Raw genomic sequence first — 20,000 nt, 5'->3', positions numbered from 1 at the left:
TTGATATATATAACCATGGGATGTACCCGGAGTATGTTTATCATATGCAAAGTATCGATTTTAAGACCAAATAAAAAGTCATGGATATTCCTCTGAATTTTTTTTCTTCACATTCCGTTTCTTTCTAAAGTATGAAATCACTCTACTCAAATATCCCAAACACATTTCCAAAGTGGTGTCTCGCCAGTTACCACCACCCGTAAGCTGGCGAAGAGAGGGAGGGGGCAATGGGGAATGATGGAGTGGGGAGGGGGCACGTGACATAGTACCCCTCCCCCCTCCTCCTCCTTCCCCTCCCCTTCCCTCCTACTTCCCTAGGGGCCAGGGTCTGTCTGCTAGAGGCGACACTGACCGTAAGGGAAGAGAAACTGAAGGCGTAATTACTGTTTTGTTTTGTTTTGTTTTCCTGGTTTTCCTTTCTCTGTGTCAGGGAGTGAGAATGGTGGCACTAGCGAAAAATCATAATGCTGCTGATGATTATAATGATGATTATAAATGAGTGTTATTATCATCAGTAGTAGTGGTGGCATCATCATTATCAGCAGAACCATTATCATCACTGTTGTTGTTAAAAGTATCTAAAGTGTTGCCATCTTCGTTAATTGTGTTTATTTTTTTTCATTAGGAGTATTAAAAGTGACAGTATTAGGAATATTTTGATTGTACTCGATGTTAATGATTATCATCATCTTTACTTATTATAATAATACTTATTTTATTAGCATAATCTTACCATTGTTATTATTACCTCTATTATCATTATAATCATTAGTGACGTCCTCATAGTCACTAAGGTTACAAAAGTTACAATATCATGTTCATTACAATCCTTTCAGTGTCAGACCCGTTTCAAGGGTATGCGATACCCTTCCTTGAATAACGATGGGCTATAAGCCGGGGTTCTGGGGAGATTTCTAACACTGGAATTGTGGAATGGTTTAGTTGGGAAGTTGCGAATTTTCTGTGTGTGTTTCAGAGACATTTTCCAAGCATTCTAGAACAAGCCGTGACATTTTTATGTTGATCAATGCGATGAACGTGACAGCTGACTTTGCATTCAACGTGTGCGATACGTGTCCAGGATTACTTGCAGGACTGCTTGTACCGAACGCATGGGCTGCCAGATCGGGAGATACGTGGGAGTTTAATGCGGAGAATACGGTAGTCTATTTATTCTAATGTCGATCGGAGTTACTGCACTGGGAAAATATGTACGAGGTTATATGATTAGTGTAGTAATTTATTTATTCTTGGTTCATCAATACCACACTCGAAAATTCATAGGAAGATAAACAGTTTCAGCTGGCATTTTGTTACCAATGTAAGCATGTATACAATGCTGCCCATTACTATGTTGCGAGAGTGCAATTTATCACGCTAAGGGGCAGTAAGGGAGAGGGGGGGGGGGCACCTCCCTAGATCGGCAACCCGACCCTTTGTGTTTGTTTTCCTTGGCCATGTCTTTATGATTATCATCGTTGCTAATTGTTGTTAATCCCATTTCGAATAATAAATAAATTCGGATCCTTTGTTCTTTGCTGCCTTTATGATTATCATTATTGTCGTTGTTTCCATTTCCAAGGATAAATAATCCAACGCAATATGGCACTTTAGCGTATCTATTTATGATGTTACAAGTGTTGTCATTTCCGGTTGTAACACTTGAAACGTTGACGGAAAACGTTCTCTGTCATACAGCTGTTTGTCATGCCCTGGTGTCATGTCACTTCAACGCGAAACTGAATATCAAATCAGAATCTAAAATCTGAAACGCGAAGAACAGCAAAAGAGGATTTTGTAGTCAAATAATATATTGACGTTTATTATTATGTGATAACTATGTTACACATGCACATTGTATGAATGTGTGTGTATATGTATATGTATGTGTATATATATATATATATATATATATATATATATATATATATATATATATATATATATATGTATGTGTGTGTGTGTGATAGGAATTAATACTTGTACTTACTACTAATGGCAGTTAATAAAACTGCTAGCAACAATAGCAACAACGGTGGTGAATGTAATGATGATGATGATTGCGATAAGAATAATATTAAAAATTGCAGTAGATAACAATGATGATGATAATGATTATGATGATAATAGCATAATGACACTAATGATAATAATAAGACAAATATCAATAATAATGGTAATAATTATAATAATACAAATAACGATGACGTAAATAATAATGATAACAATAATTATAATATAATGATAATGATAACAAAAAAGCACCAAAATAGGACTGATATGGATAAGATTGGTGATAACATTGTTAATGTTAAGAAGAAAAGACAATGATGATAGAATCACAAATAGTGATGATAATGGTGAATGTGATATAAATGATGATTAACGGCCATGGTGAATTAGGAAAGTGTTAATGATTAATGATGATTATAACAATTATGATAATAGTGATGATAAAAATGTAACGTAAAAATTATGATAATTATAATAACAATATTAATGATAATGATGACAATAATGATTATCATCATTCACATTGCTACTATTGCTACTAATACAACTGCTAATGGTAATTATGATGATAATGATAATGATATTGACAATAATAAAATAGATGATAAAACAGTGATAGAATCGGCTATAGTCAGACGGTAATCATCGTCATAATCATAATGATGATAATAACAAGGAGAATTTTGATAATGATAATAACAATAATGATAGTAATGGTAACAATGATAATGGTAATTATGATAATAATGATAATTATAATAATAATGACAGTAGTTACAATAAAAATAATGATAAAAGTAACAAAAATAACAATAATGATGATAGTCGCTATAGCAACAGTAATTTTAATAAAAGTGATAATGATTATGATGTCAATTATAACCTTCATAATAAGAACAATAACAAAAAGGATACTGATGATAATGGAAAAAAAACTATGATAATATAGCAGTTATGATACAAGAGATGACAATAATGACGATAATGATAATAAAGATATTAACAATGGTGATAATAATAGTAATGGTAATAATGGTATTAATGTTGACGATAAGGGTAATGATAATAAAAGTATGAATGATAATCATGATAACGATGATGATAATAATAATGATGACAATGATAACTATTATTGTTATCATCATCCTCACTATAATTATCATATATCATGTATCATTACAATGAGAACTATTATCGTTATTGTGAAAATAGTAACAAAAATAACAGTAACAACAAACTTTTGTAAGAATAATGTCAACAAGAAGAGTGAGAAGAAGCCAAAAGAGTGCTTAATGGGCCACCAGACACTCTAGTTGGTCAGAAGCCATTATACAAAAAGAAGATAAAAAAAAAAAGACGGAAAAAAGAAGAAAATTTGGGTTGTTTTCATGTATATGTTGTCAGTGACGCATTAACTGAAAATATTTTTGTAAATTAAAGTTTTAAACTTTTTTCTCTCTTTTTTTAGAGAGAGAGAGAAAAATGTTGAAATATCTATTTATAGTCTTGTGTGAAATGCCTGTGATATTTTGGGTAAATGTGGAAATGCGACTTTTTAAAGTTTTTATTTCAAGAATCGTTTGTAATTAGCGTTATTTTTTTTTTATTATTACACTCGCTTTGTTAACCTATTTACTAGTTTCAACGTCAGTTATATTTGTTAGGCAAAAATAAGGTAATTGCATTCGACGTATTTTTATTGCATTATGTCTCATGCGTAAAAAATGGTTGCTAACTATTTATATGTTCTGCTGCTTTATGATTTGCGCTGACACACAAATCTATTTATCTGTATATGCATATAAAAGTTTGTGTGTATATGTATATGTATGTGTGTATATATACATATACATATATATATATATATATATATATATATATATATATATATATATATATATACATATATATATATGTGTGTGTGTGTGTGTGTGTTGTGTGTATGTATGTATGTGTGTGTGTGTGTGTGTGTGTGTGTTGTGTGTGTGTGTGTGTGTGTGTGTGTGTGTGTGTGTGTGTGTGTGTGTGTGTGTGTGTGTGTGTGTGTGTGTGTGTGCGCGCGCGCGTGCATGTATGCTCTCTCACACCAAAGTCCACACACCAAATAAATAAAAATAAAACAGAGAGGGAAAGAAAAGAAGAAGAAACACGAAAAGAAAAAGGAAAAAGAAGAAGATGAAGGCAAGAAAAAACAAAACGAGAAGGAAAAACAGGAGGAAGAAGATTATAAACAAGAATAGGAAAAAAAAAAATTGCGCGCCGTTATCCCTGAACGTTACGTCGCCCGCCATGTCTTCAACTCCTTTTACGTCTCGAAGATGATGATGCAATCAAAACATCTCCATTTTGCGAATAAAATGTCCGCAGTGTAGAATGACCTCTATCGTCTAGAAGTGTAAGACAGCTTAATACATTCACAAATAATCTGGTAAGGACATTCCTGTGGCAAGAGGAATGCGCGTCAGATAAATTTACGTGTTTCTTAACTGGCAGCGAAGCAAGGTTAGTAATTTCCTTCCCCGTGTCTAGGTTGTAAGTATATGAAAGTAAGTCTCTGTAAGTATATGAAAGTAAACCTTAAGGGGCAAGGTAAGCGAGCCATTTTTTTTTTTTTTAAGCTTTAAGAAATCCAGTTTGGTTGTTTGTATATCCTTACAGCTATGTACATTTTCTTCATGTCTTGACCTATAAATATTACGTGTGCAAATGTATAGTTTACAAGCACACGTTCAGTCGTTCATGTTCAATGTTATAACGATTCATGTATAAACAAATACACACACACACACACAAACACAAACACACATCACCATTCAATTACTGCCTCATGTTATAATTACCTTCATTAGAATTACAGTCAGTATATTCATCATCATTAATAATGTTAATTACAGCATAATCATTACTGTTATTATTCTCATTGTTATCATCATTATTTCTAGTATACTCATCACTAGAATCGTTATTATCATTACTATTATTATGGTTAGCTTTATTATTTCTATTATTGTTGTTGTTATCATTATCATTATTGTTATCATAATCAACATTATTATGATAACTATTATGAAAATTGTAATCTCCATCATTACTTTCGTTAGCAATCTGGGAATAATGATAATAATAAGGATAATGATAACAATACTAAAAGTGATGATAATGATAATAATAATAAATAGTTATACTTACAATAAAAAACACTAATGATAATAATGATGATAATAACAATGTTGATAGTAATAATGATAATTTTATTACAATGATAATGGTAATAATAGTATTAATGATGTGATATGCAATGATATTGATTATAATATTAATGATAATGATAAATGATGCTAATAATGTTGATGATAGTAATGATTATAACACTGATAGTGGCAGTAATGATAATGATAATGGTAATAATTATAGAAATAATGATGACAATAATAATGATAATAACAATGACTGTGATAACAGCGATGTCAATGATAATAATTATTATCAACATTATTATTATCATTACTATGTTGATAATGATAATCGTAATGATAATGTTGATAAGAATAATGCTAATACTGATGATCATAATAATGATAATGATCATAATGACTGTGATAATGATAGCGATGATAATAGTAATAATAGTAATAATAATTATTAAAATGTTGCAATTATTATTATCATCATTACAATTATTGCTATTATCATCATTGTCATTGTTGTTAAAATCATTACCGATTATGATTTCATGAAAATTATTATAATTTTTGCAAATGCTTTCGTATATTGTAGTGTTATGACTATTATCCCTATCATCATTATCAATACAATATTATCAGCATTATCACCACAACCACCACCACCATCATCATCACCATCACCATAATCATCACCACCACCACCATCACCACAATCATCAACAACTGCAACATCCCTTTTAGTTCCGTCATCATGCCCGATCTTGTAACAACGCCCAGCGCCCAACGGTAACAGGAAACGTATGAATATTTACCGATTATTTCCGATTTTTTTTCGATTTTTTCATCTTTCGTCTTCCCATCATCCTGACGAAATTTACTTCCTGCAGTGAAAGCGAAGAAATAAATGATAATAATGGTGATAGTAATGCGTGATGGTGGTAATGGTGATGATGGTGATGGTGATAATGGTTGCCAATGGTGATGATGATTATGGTGATTCTAATATTGATGGTGATGGGGATGGTGATGATGGTGGTGGTGAAAGTGAAGGTGAAGGTGACGGTGAAGGTGAAAGTGAAGGTGATGATAATGAAGACGATGACGTTACTAATTAATAATTATATTGATATTGATAAATGATGAAAATACGCACAGCACGAACAAGAAATGAAACTGTAGTACATATCTTTCTTGTTAGTTCATTCTTGAAAAAAAAAAAAAAAAAATCTATACGACTCTTTACCTACAATTGATGTAAACCTATTTTTTAAATATTGCCCCCCCCCCTCCCCCCAAAAAAAAAATCTTTCCATTGTATTACGAGAAGTTACTATTCATTCCGTTTGCTATGCAGAGGGAAATGTCAACGCCTGTCAGATATTTTAACGAGTTCTTTTAACAATAAGCTGTTTGTGTGTCTTACAATTAAAATGTAAATATTTTGTGAATACGCTGGAGGAAAAAACAACATGTATATATTCAGATATCCCGTTTGTAATCTTAAATGAGACGCAGATTTTTAGATTCGATATATAATAAATTGCCAAGATATTAAGGTAATTTAAGATATTCTAATATTAGTTTGGTTTGTGAATTGTGGTAATACGATGTTAAAAACAAATCAAAACATTTGTTTGTAAGTACTTAATAGCGATCATGCAATTTATCGCTGAAATGGAGATTTGCAGATAATTTATCTATTAATATAATGTAATCGTTGATCTATTATGATTATATTTTTCGCATGCGGCAAATGATTACGGTTTCACACTAAAGCAAATCAAACATAAAAAAAAGAGTCACATACATACCGAATCCACATACACGTAAGGTGTTCTCGTATCCATCATTACACATGTTTATATCTTACACTCACGGACCTTCCATGAAGTAACACGTGGACACTTGCCTGAGCCACCACGTGATATTCCTGTCCGAAATACCGGCTTCATTTACATAGTCTGATCAATATGAAATCAATATAACAATTCGATATAAAGGGTAATGACCTCGATCAAATTTCCCGTATTCATACCCGGTGCATTCGAGTTCGCTGACGTCAAGTTTGGTCTTGTCATTGACATTTCATTAATCGTATGAAAGATGAAACGGTGAAAAACAATTAACTTTTTTCATACATTTTATTTCATGTCCGTCATGTACTTACGAATGCTTGGCACCATCGCAGATATAAGTTCTTACTTTGAATTGGCTGATGGATCGCCTAAATCTGTCTTTAGAATTTAAATATTTATTAATACTTTGGAGAACGAAACGATGATTAAATTTATCTATTTTTCCATATTTTAATTCATATCTGTCACGTCCTTATGGAGTTTTGGCAACGTCGCACCCATCAGTTTCCGGTTCGACCAAGAGATGGCAGCACCGACCAATGTCGACTGCAAACTGTCATATTCATTTTCTCATTTTCTTTCACTATTTACTTCCTTTGATGAATTTCGGGTAATGGGACTAACTTGCAGGGATTCAAAATTGCCTAGGCCTAAAAAAAAGAGTGTAGATATTGACGAATAAAGAGATTGGGGGAGGGAAAAGAGGAAAAAGGCTCCGGAGGATTTGAACTTCCCGCTCTTCGAGTTGTTGGGAAGCTCCAAGCTCTACCGATCAAGGTGGCCATCGGAAGGAAATTTTCTCTTTTATCCTCGAACATCGGCCACAATTTAGGTTTCTCGTGTCCGATATCTATCCTTAGCGAAGCCTCTAGTGCATCCGAAGGTGCTTATGTGGTCTCTGGTAGGAAATAGAAGGAGATAATCGCCCGAAATCTCCCAAATCTATGGGGACTCCAGGAATGAAGTAAGAGATGCAGAATCATAACCAAAAGAAACAACAACAGTACGTTACGGCGGCCGGGAGGTATCATCAGAATAAAGGATACGCGTCCTACTTCCATCCTACTCCGCCAGGTAAGTGTTAAAAATTTGTGTGTAGTCGTTGAAGAAGGATAGGAAGGTGATTAAAAGGGGGTGGGAGGAGGAGGAGGGACGCCGGCTGACATTAGGGGGGAGGAGGAAGGGGAAGGGGGAGGGGGGCACTGCTCAGCTGACACTCCACGTCTCGAGCTGACATTTTTCTTTCTGACATGAATCCTTTCGAGGTCTAAATACATCGGGGCCTTTGAAGGCCCATGTTAAAAGAAGGACGAAGAAAATTTTGCCGATCCTGTCGTGGGTTTTAAAGCGATGTTGGGTAGGCCTATGGCCATTTAAAGGGAACCTGTTTTTTTTCCTTCGAAGTCATGTACAATGATGAAACCACTCGAATTTAATCAAAATGGCAAAAGATTCACTTGACAATGGCCTAGAAAACGAGCGAATCTCGCGAGGGAAGGGACGAAAATCGCGTTTTCGGCCATACACGGAAAAGGGACTTGAGAATTGTATACGTTCCCAGAATTTCTTTTTTTTTTGTGACTCATCCTGGTCCCCGGGTCCTGAGTCTGGAGAAGACGTTACATTTTTGGGAAAAGATGAGAAGAAGGGATGATGAGACTTGGAAGGAAAAAGAGAGAGAAAAATGACACAAGATGCTCAAGGGGAAGGGGAGAGGGAAGGGCACTTTTTAAGGGGAGAGAAAGAAAGAAAGAACAGGACACGTTTGGGGAAGAAAGGGGAGAAGGAAAAGGACTGTTTAAGGCTTACAAGGATGAGAAAACTTGCTAGATAAAAGTTATCTTGTTCTGTTCTTGTTTTGATTTTGAGAATCAAGAAATATGGAGGCTGGGAATGGTGCAATAGGAAAGCTTTTGTGATGCTTTCTCACTGTTAATGGCTTCTTTTGTTAAGTTTATTGGTGAATTAATGGTGATTATTCCTCTCTTTATTGCCTTTGTTTGTCTTGGAAGATATTTGTCTGGACAAGATGCTTTCATAACAGGTTGTGGATTGTTTTGTTACTCCTCCTTGTTTTGTTCCTTTGTTGTGATTACTCTTGGGTTTGTCTGTCTTGTTGTCTATGCAATGGGTGGTGGGAGAGAGAAATTAACCAGTATTTCTTAATTTGATTTAACAGGAGAATTTGGCATTGATTTTGAAAAGGTTGTGTTGTCTGTGAGGGGGATGAGGAAGAAGATGCGTTCCCAAGGATCAGGGATTGCAAGTCCGTTGAAGGAAGGTTGATGGCTTTTGTATCATGGTTTTTGCTTTCTTTTTTTTTCCACTCTGGAAGATGTTAGGAAGAACCATTCAGTGACTCTTCTTAGATCCACTTGAAACCTGTTGTCAAGTGTGATGCAATGTCTACAACCTGAAGAATTAGGAGGCCGAGTGTCAAGCTATTGCTGTGGCCTTTGCACTTTTACCTCTGGCAATGGTTAACAAACCTCTGATACTTATATTCTGGCTGGATAGAGCTTTGATTACTTCCCTACTTAACAAGATGTGCAGGGAAAATTTGCTTGCTTATGGCAAAGAGCTGACAGACGTATAGGCTGCCCTCAGCAAGTTATGGACACATGGATCTCTACCAACATTAACCCACACAGGACGGGTGGTACAGTACTGTACCGCGCATTCAAAAGCCCAGTGGCCGGGCGGCACAGTATTGTGCCAGCCATTCAATTGATTTAGGCCTAATAATTCGAACGCCCCGGCATTTGGACATTCAAGGCTAGAATTCCCTCGTCGTGGATGGGTTAACATTCATGTTCTGATATAATTTTCCAAATTTAAGATAAAAAGTTTTATAATCTGTTTGTAAGTACAAACAATAGGCGATATAATAGCCTCGGTGCTTCTTGCTCCAAAAAAGGCCATCAAACCCTAATTCTGGCAAATAGAGCTTTGAAAAATTCCTTTTTCAAGAGTAAACTGTCAGTGGGAACTACAAGTTCTCTCTTTTCAGAATACGTGTGAAGGTCTTTGGTCGTTCCAGGACTGTAAAGTGTAGAAGCCATAGTGTAGCTTGCTGATTTTTATTTTTATTTCTGATGCTATCGTTTTTGTTCTTTATAATTATTACTTTTTTTTCTTTTTCCTTTTTATGTGGTCCTTTTGTTAATGATTATCAATTTAAAAAAGAAGAAGGTCGTCATACAAGCTTCACATGTCAGCAGATCCTGACAGACCTTCACCACATATATTTAGGCAAGATAGAGCTTGGACTTGCTCTTTAGTTGACTATAGATTGCAAGGTAGCTTTGGCAACTCGCATCCTGCCAGAATATACGTGACAGAGGGTTGTTAACCAATACCAGAGCATGAGGTGTGGAAGCTTCATTCCAAGTATAGAAAAGTAGATTTCCATAAAAAATTGCTATTACTTTGCAAGCATGGAGGCTAATGACAACTCGATGATAGAAGAGAAATGTACATATACTTTCTACTGTATGTCCAAAACTAATTTTTACTACCAACATATCAAGCATTGGTGTGGGCCAGCAAAGCAGGATAGAACTTGGACTTATTTCCTATTTGACAAAATTGTCATTGAGACCATCAAGTGATGTATTGCCATAATATGCTTGGTAGAGGTTTAATGATAATTGCTGGAACACAAAGTGTGGAGGCCTGTTATTGTTTGGTGCTTTGATAGACTTTGATAATTGATTCTAGCCTTGCATTTACTATGCAGTGCTTATTTTCATTTTGTCCTTTTTTTTCATTCAACTATTATTTAAGTTTCTTTAGTAAATGTTCAGAATAGGACTGCATGAATGAGGTGGCTCTAAACATCATGCTCTGGCAAAGGCCAACAAACTTCACCCAACTCTATTTGTCATGACAAAGCTTGAACACATTCCATAATAGATGTTAGATCGCTAGAGAATAGACAAGCTGTTATTGTACCAGAATACACAGTAGAATTTATTTTGGCTTTATAGAAGCATAGAACATGGGGCATGAAGTGCAGAGGCTATGGCATTAGATTTTGATAAGCATTTGTGGCCGTACCTTTACTATTTGCAAATGATTTTTTTTTTCTATATATTTTCTCATTTTACTTGTTTGTTTTGGATGTCACCTTCATTTTCTCTGTAATTGCACTGTCCTGTTTTGAGCATTTACTTACACACACACACTCTCTCTCTCTCTCTCTCTCTCTCTCTCTCTCTCTCTCTCTCTCTCTCTCTCTCTCTCTCTCTCTCTCTCTCTCTCTCTCTATCTCTCTCTGTGTGTGTGTGTGTGTGTGTGTGTGTGTGTGTGTGTGTGTGTGTGTGTGTGTGTGTGTGTGTGTGTGTGTGTGTGTGTGTGTGTGTGTGTGTGTGTGTGTTTTATATATGTTATTTTTGCTTTGCATTCTCATGCATGTTTTCCCTATTACAAAGATACGAAAGGGAAATGGGAAAATGTAAAAACCAGAATTTTGATATTAAAAGTAAATTTTCAGGAAATCGAAATCTACAGTTATATTTTAATGTAAAATTTGTTTTAATTTCTTTTGCCACACTTATTGCATATTGTATTAAAGTTACCAGTTAAACACTCAGGTTATCACGATTTGCAAGTAGTCAAGCTACTACGTTCATAAGACTGAATTAAGTTATATTTAGAATGATGTAGATTTGAGTATGGTACCTAAATAATTTTTATCTCATTTTTCATTTGTAATGAATGAGTTATGGTTTTATAGAGTAGTGCTTTCAATATGAGTTGCCAATGCATGTTTTTCAAGGCAAAGTAATCTTAATGGAGACCAGTTTGTTAGATTTTAGCATCAATGGCCCTGTTAAATGTTTGTGCTAGTTTAGGTTAAAAGTTAAACCCTAGATATTGGATTTAAAAATATTGAAAGAGAAAATATAGCATGTTCATCAGTTCAAAGCCGGTTAGGTTGACAGGACATTGTCAGTTGGTTACCGAAATGTAAAATTTATATTGGACAGGTGGAACAAATATTTGTTAAATGCTTATAATGCTATGCTTTACATTCAGGTTAAAAATATGATTAGGTTATAAGTCTTTTTTTAGTCTCAAACATGATTTGAATTTCAAAACCTCACCTCTCAGATGAGCAGATAGGTTCAACCAGATACTCATTTATGAATAGAAACAATTACATACAAGCTGGTTTTGAGAGGTGGACAGACATATACAGACAAAGACAAACGGGCAGATAGATACTGAAACAGATGTTGATAAGATACAAATTGACACACTGACAGATGAACAAGCAGAAAGACATGTACATGGGATGAGACTGACAGATGTTAACAGACAAAGACTTTTACAGGCATACATATAGATATATGCTGATGACAAACACTAGCAGACAAACTGACTAACTGACAAGCTCTGACAACACTAGCAAACAAACTGACTGACTGACTGGTAGGCTCTGACAACACCAGCAGACTAACTGACTAACAGGCTCTGGCAGAGACTTTCAGACACAGACACTGGAATTAGCCTTTTTTTTGGAAATAGATGTAATTCTGTGATTATTATTCCTCAAATGCTTAGTCAACAGGAAGTCAGTCTGTAGTCTTATCTGACCTCACCTTGTTTACCCTCTTCCATGAATTTTCAGAAAAGAAGTCATTATTACTATTATTATCACTACTATTTTGAATATTTCTACCTATGTTATTATTATGATAATGATAGCAATAACATTAGTAAAAAAAATCAAATCAAGGAATGGGGGTGAACAAGTGAGGCAAGGTAAAGTAGGCCTACAGATGGACTACTTGGTGACTAGGTGCTTGCGTAATCTTTTGTAAAAAGGAATTAAAACAAAACCACAGTAGACAGTGCATTCAGGCTACCATCATCAAATCTAACTGAATGCCATTGTCTATACCATTGTTTACTCCAACTGTTATCAAACCTCTACATAATGAATTCATTATACCTTCACTATAATCTTGTTGCAAAGCATTGTAGTAATGAGTTGAGTTTCAACAAAACCATGATTGTATTGTGTAAAGATGAGTCTCCAAATTTTAGTTATTATTGAGTAATATATGTTTCTCAGAAATTTATAATAAAAAGAACATATTTTAAAAACGAAACAAGCATAAGCACATGCATCCGTGTTCTCACACAGACATGCATGCATGCGCTCACACATAAACATACATGCGTGCGCTCTCACACACACACACACACACACACACACACACACACACACACACACACACACACACACACACACACACACACACACACACACACACACACATATGCACAAGCATGCGGAGGAAATGTACATATATTTTATTATTTACAACATAAAGAAGATTTGTTTTATGTTAGTTCTCATAGAGCCAGAATACCCCATTTGACATTTTAACCCATGTAGAAAGGAAATGTAAGCTAGGAGATGCAAGGCCTATAGCATTATCACTGCATGAGCTACACACCTGATACCTCTGCTGCAATGCCTCTCATAATGATTAGCTACAGATGGCATAGCGTTAACAGACTCCGACAAAATGAAAGAGGCAACAATCAGACCTGTCTTCAAATAACCCCTAACAGTCTCTTTAATTTTCTGGCCACAAAGAGTTTGTTTCCGTATTTGCTCATGTTTTGTTAGTTCATTTAATAATTCTTGGCTCTTTGTCACCATTAAAGTTTAAATGTACAGTGAGGACTGGAAAGTGAGCAAAGGTATAGATGTGTTTAGGGGGGAATTTATTTTGGGTTGGTAATCCATATCTTGATGTTTCTCATTGAAATGCTTTATAATATATGCATAGCACACTTGTGAAGCTAATTACAAATGTATGTACACGCTGGCAGACACGCAAATACGTATGTGTTTTTATCTTTTTTGTCTTTTATTTATTTATTTATTTATTTATTTATCATTATTTTTTTTTATTAGAAACATTCGGTATTTCTCCTTGGATATACGTTCATGATGTACTCTTGAGGAATAAAAGCTGAATAAAATCTCGTCTTTCTAGTTTAAATTTAGAAGACATCCCCACCATGGTGAAAAGGAGTACAAGTAATTTCATCATATTTGAAATACATTGCAGTCTTGGCAAACAGTCCTAAAGTCAATTTAAATGCATTGTGCATCCTCAACTGAGTCTTTTACTAGAGAAATAGTGTGCACAAACTTGATACTTATATTAATAAGTGGATTGTGATGTTTGAACTGTTCTACAGGGTGGAGCAGTTGATTTGCTACGAGAGACTAAGAATTGAGTTAAGACTGGGTTTGAATACCTAACTACTAACTAACTAACAAAAAAAAAAATTTCTAACAATATATATATGTATATATATATGTATATATATATATATATATACATATATATACATATATATACATATATATATATATATATACATATATATACATATATATATTGTTAGAAATAGGGTTTTTTTTGCTAGACTAAGAATTGAGTTAAGACTGGGTTTGAAACCTAACTACTAACTCAAAAGAATTCTAACAATATATATATATATATGCAAATCAACTGCTCCATGTAGACATATATATATATATAATACTATATTGTATATATATATATATATATATATATACAATAAGTGGATTATGATGTTTGAACTGGTCTACAGGGTGGAGCAGTTGATTTGTTACGAGAGACTAAGAATTGAGTTAAGACTGGGTTTGAATACCTAACTACCAACTAAAAAAAAAAAATGTTTCCAACAATATATATATATATGTATATATATGTATATATATATGTGTATATATATATATATGTATATATATACATATGTAAGCCTTGAATGTCCAAATGCCGGGGCGTTCGAATTATTAGGCCTAAATCAATTGAATGGCTGGCACAATACTGTGCCGCCCGGCCACTGGGCTTTTGAATGCGCGGTACACATGCTGTGGGTTAACACATTAACTTGTAGGATGCTTTAAAGGGTAGATAAGTTAATAAAATTGCCAGAAATCTGATTGCTCCTCAGATTTTTTTTTTTTTTCATGGTTTTATAATGCTAATATTTTACATTTTAACCCACTGCGGATGGGTGTCATGACATACATAACATAGGAGCTTTGGCCTGATGACAGGCGTCATGACGTACATGACGTTCGGGGATTTTGGATCACTGCTATTTAATTTTGCTATGAAAAAGGAATGAGTGATGATGACTACTGCAGTCATAATTACTGTAATTACCGTAATATCGTGCTAGCTTAACGTCCAAAACCTAGATGGCACCACTTTTTCCTAGCACCAGCAGGAGAGAGAGCCATGAATGGCACCCATCCATGGTCTCTAGCAAGTACTGTCTCTATAGAGCGATGGCACACATTAAATTGACGACCTCTTGCTCTAAAGTACCGTTGATGAAGGTTGTGCAGGCAGAACGAGAAGAGGAAGGTGACTCAATCCATAGCCAGTGTCTAAAATGTACTCCTGTGCCAATATGGATGCCTTTCACTGTGGCACTCACAGTCACAAGCACAGGTTTCATTCCTCTTCCCTACCTCCTCTTGTTATCTTTATTGTAGGTGGTTATATGCTTCGTATTTGTTCATGACAGCACAAAAATATGAAAAAATTAAGTTGCCTTTTGTCTGTCCACCCATAAAACAGTAATACTTCTATCACACTGAGTATAAAGAAAATAATGATCTAATATGGATAATATACTACAATGTTAGTCTACTGCAGCACTGGTAGAGCCTGTCATATGGTACATATAAGTCTCTAAACTCAATAAAACACAAAAAACACAAAAACCACTGAAAGAGAGTGGGAAGATTCAAATTATAATGCTTCAAGCAGTCTCTCTTTAAAATAAAACCTATCCTGGAGGCTGGGCAAGCAAATTTATCCCCATCTGCAATGGGTTAAGATGATTTTCATGCTACCTGAACTGGGAAGAACCCCTATGAAAAGAAAAATATAAGGATATCTGTAAAAGAAATATATATATATTTGAATATTTACACTTGATTTTTAGTTGTTAATTTTTTTATTTTGACTTTTTTTTTTTTTTTTTTTTGCAGTGCTAAAGCAAATATTGACAAAAGTCTTCATCATTTTGATAGCATTTATTGGTTATGAACATTTTTTCTCATCTTTATTTTTATAATAGGTAAAGTACACAAGATTTGTTTTTTGACATTTTAAAATGTTTACATTATTAAGGGCATCTAAAGCAATCTTGAAAAACGACAACAGAAAGTCCCAGTGACAACCATAGTCCAGATAAAAATTTGACTGTCACCACAGAATTGACGCCAGTTTAGACAGGTGAACAAAATGGATGTTATAAATGTTTTTATGGCAATTTCAGTGTTATTTACTACAGTGTATTACCTATATAGATTTTGTCTTATCCTCAAGCAACTAATAGTAGTTTACAGGCATAAGCTTGGATTTATTATGATAGAGAAAAAAAAAAAAGTTTTTGATTATATTTTAGTCATATTTTTGCTCCTTCAGAACAGTTATCCGTATGCTCATAACCAGTTCAAAATTTGCTTGTATTAAATGCATTGAAAATGCACAGAAACTATTTGGGAAATCTTTGAATTTAGATTATTTTTAATTTTTGTGTGGGAGGCAGTGTAAAAGAAAAAAAAAAGTATCTGATTTGGTTATTGTTATCATTTTATTATTATTCTGTTGTTATTATTATGATGATGATAATAATGATAATTATTATTATTATTTTTGTTATTATTATTATTATTATTATTATTATTATTATTATTATTATTATTATTATTATTATTATTATTATTATTATTATTATTATTATTATTCTGTTAGTTATTGATATAATAGTTATTATTATCTTGTTATTATAGTTATAATTATTATTGTTATTATTGTTTTTATTATTGTTATTATTATTATTGTTATTGTTATTGTTATTGTAATGGATATTAATTATATCATCATTAGCATGGATATTTGTATTAGTTCTTTTTTTTATTGTTTTGGTTATTTTTTATGAGTGCCATTATTACTGTCACTATTTTTGTTGTCATTAATGGTGTTATTACTTTTATTGTTTTATTTTATTCATATTTTTTCCTCTTCTCATTTGGAGAAATTAATTATTCTGTTCCAAAGAATGATAACATTTGGTGAATTTATGGAACATTTATGTTTATTATGGCAATTAAAACGTATATATATCCCCCCCTCCCCCAACACACATGATAATCTTCTTAATTGCAATCAAGAATTATGATGAATATTATATATTGAGTAGTTATTTTTCTTTTTGATATGGTTTTATATATAGTTAAAACAGTGTCAGGAAATTATTAAAATATATTCATCTTATTTTCATGAAAATACACACTTTCATTCATGTACATCATGGATGAAATTACTATATTATCTTGTACATTGTATAATATGGGTAAAGACTTCTATATTTTCCTATGCAATATGAATTGGGGATAAATACACTTAAATGTTTTTTTTTGTAAACAGTGCATTATAGAGATGAAGGCTGTTCTATTTATTGCATACTGCAGTGAGCAAAATAGAGCTTGACCCAGTCCAGGTTTGTAGGCAGACTCAAGATTTGACACTTAAGGCTCAGGATCAGTATCGTTTATCATCGTTTATCACTCATGAGACTTCATTGAATCTAGTAACAGCATGATCAGGGACTTCTCTATGAGTTTTCCCTAGTCATCCTGTTTAAGAACCTCGTAAATGGTCGGGGAATGAATAAGGTATACAGATGTTAGGGCTCGCATTCCTCCTTGTTCATTATAATTCCTTATTATTCTCATCTTGAAGATTTGTGGGCATATATACAACTTCTCTATTTATTTTTGTATGAAATTGCACTCAAGATTAAACTTTTTTCTTTCTTTCTTTTGTCTTCATATTGAAAGCACTTTGATGTATCATTTAGGCTAGTGTTTGATTCTTAGTATCTTGTATTTGTTGTGGGTGGGGGCAGAGTTTTTTTTCCCCCATACTATTTACAGAGCCAAAGGAGGTAAGTGTTCTTGGATAAAATAGCATGTATATTTTGTCATATCAGATATTATTTACCTTGTATTTATAAGTTATACTTGCTGGTGCAGATTTTTTTTTTACCATTTACCACCATACATGTTTAACCCATTGACACTGGGGATAAACACTGTCCACTATGGTTTTGTTTTATTAATTCTTGTTACACATTGCTTAATTGCTTAGTCACCAAGGGGTCTGGAGGCATACCTGACCTCACCTGTTTACTCCATTTCCTGATTTTTTTGCAAAAAAAAAAAAATTCTTTATATTGCTGTGATCATTATTCTAAATTTTATCATTACTATTATTTTTATTGTATTGATGATAACAATAATAATGGTAATAAAAAACAAAACTTTTTCCTGAAAATTCAAATGGAATGGTGCAACCAGGTGAGGTCAGGTAGCCCTCCCAATCATTGATGTTTATTTTTTGTGGAACCACTGATGTGTGAGAATTATTGATAAAGCAAAACATATAAACATAAGTCCCTGTGTCAACTGGTGAAGCATAGTTTTTTTGTTTTGTTGCTGAAAAAGATTTTTCATTATCAGGGCCGTCTTGTCCACTTACCATATCTACTCTTTGCTGAAAATTACTCTCTCTTTGCATGTGAGTCTGGGATTTATTACATTTATTTATTCAAGTTTCAGCTTGGCTGAAGGGGAAGAAAGGGAGGAAAGGGGGATTTTTTTTTCCTTTTTTGGATTCTCACATATTTTAATCCATATGTATGATGTGTGACTTTCATCTTTGATTGATAGTCTACCTATACAGCTGTTGATAGTTCCTGCTTAGTTACAGTTTTCAAAAGCAGAGTTACTTCACTCTTCTTTTTTTCCATATATTTGATGATGCATAAGAGTGGGTGGTAGTGGTGATGAATACACACTTGACAGGATGGTAATGGGGCTGAGAAAGGGTTGGATAATGTGGATTCTGTGTGCTTTTGTGCTGTGCCTTTCAAACTTGTTTATGCCAATCTATATATATATATATATTTTTTTTTTTTAGGGGGTGGGGGGGCAAATAAAAGTAGATGAAATCCCTCATGGCAATTATCAGAAAATAGCATCCTGAGACCTTTCATGTCCAATGCATGGGATATAATCCTCTTCTGATGATATTTTTATTTCTTACAGTGGCCAAAACACATTATTTATCTTTTTTTTTTTTTTTAAGGTCTTTTAAAATTTCAGTTTCAATGCTATTTAATATTCTTATGATTAAAGAGAAATCTCCATGATGTACAGATTTTTTTGTAACTCCAAAGAGATTGTCTAGTGCTTTATCAGTTTGTGTTATAGCACCGGTGAACAGCTCAATGTACTTTTCTTTTGTTTTATTTTATTTATTTTTTCTTACGATTGCATTCTGTCTGATGCAAGATCCGTTATGGTGAAGGGTTTAGTTGTTATTATGAAGATTATTATTGTTGTTGTTAATATGATGATACTCATTTTAATTAGTATAATTATCACCTTCTACTACTACTTATACTACTACTACTACTACTACTACTACTACTACTACTACTACTACTAATTAATATTATACTATTTACACCACCACCACTACCACCACCACCACCACCACCACCACCACCACCACCACCACCACCACCACTACCACCACCACCACCACCACCACCACCACCACTACCACCACCACCACCACCACTACCACCACCACCACCACCACCACCACTACCACCACCACCACCACCACCACCACCACCACCACCACCACCACCACCACCACCACCACCACCACAACTACAACTACAGTTATTATGATTACCATTATCATATCTTCCGTCACCACCATTATTACAACTACTAATATATATAAATACCATTTTTGTTATTTTTGTCAGTGTTTTTATTATTATTATTATT

At 33.7% G+C, this 20,000-nt stretch overlaps 1 protein-coding gene across 1 annotated transcript in view; it reads left to right on the top strand.

Moving 5' to 3' along the window:
* Positions 1–7,528: 7,528 nt before the first annotated feature.
* Positions 7,529–20,000, top strand: part of LOC122264947 (uncharacterized) — a 183,754-nt gene continuing 171,282 nt past the window's right edge. Inside the window, exons 1-3 of the mRNA XM_086533010.1 lie at positions 7,529–7,564; positions 7,960–8,018; positions 8,059–8,128. Coding sequence (XP_086389136.1) covers positions 7,529–7,564; positions 7,960–8,018; positions 8,059–8,128 — 165 coding nt within the window. The remainder of the gene's footprint in view (positions 7,565–7,959; positions 8,019–8,058; positions 8,129–20,000) is intronic.

This window comes from Penaeus japonicus, unplaced genomic scaffold (assembly GCF_977035675.1).
Source record: "Penaeus japonicus unplaced genomic scaffold, GWHDUDI00000001_assembly GWHDUDI00000038, whole genome shotgun sequence".
NCBI lineage: Eukaryota > Metazoa > Arthropoda > Malacostraca > Decapoda > Penaeidae > Penaeus > Penaeus japonicus.
This window is presented reverse-complemented; position numbering and strand designations above follow the sequence as displayed.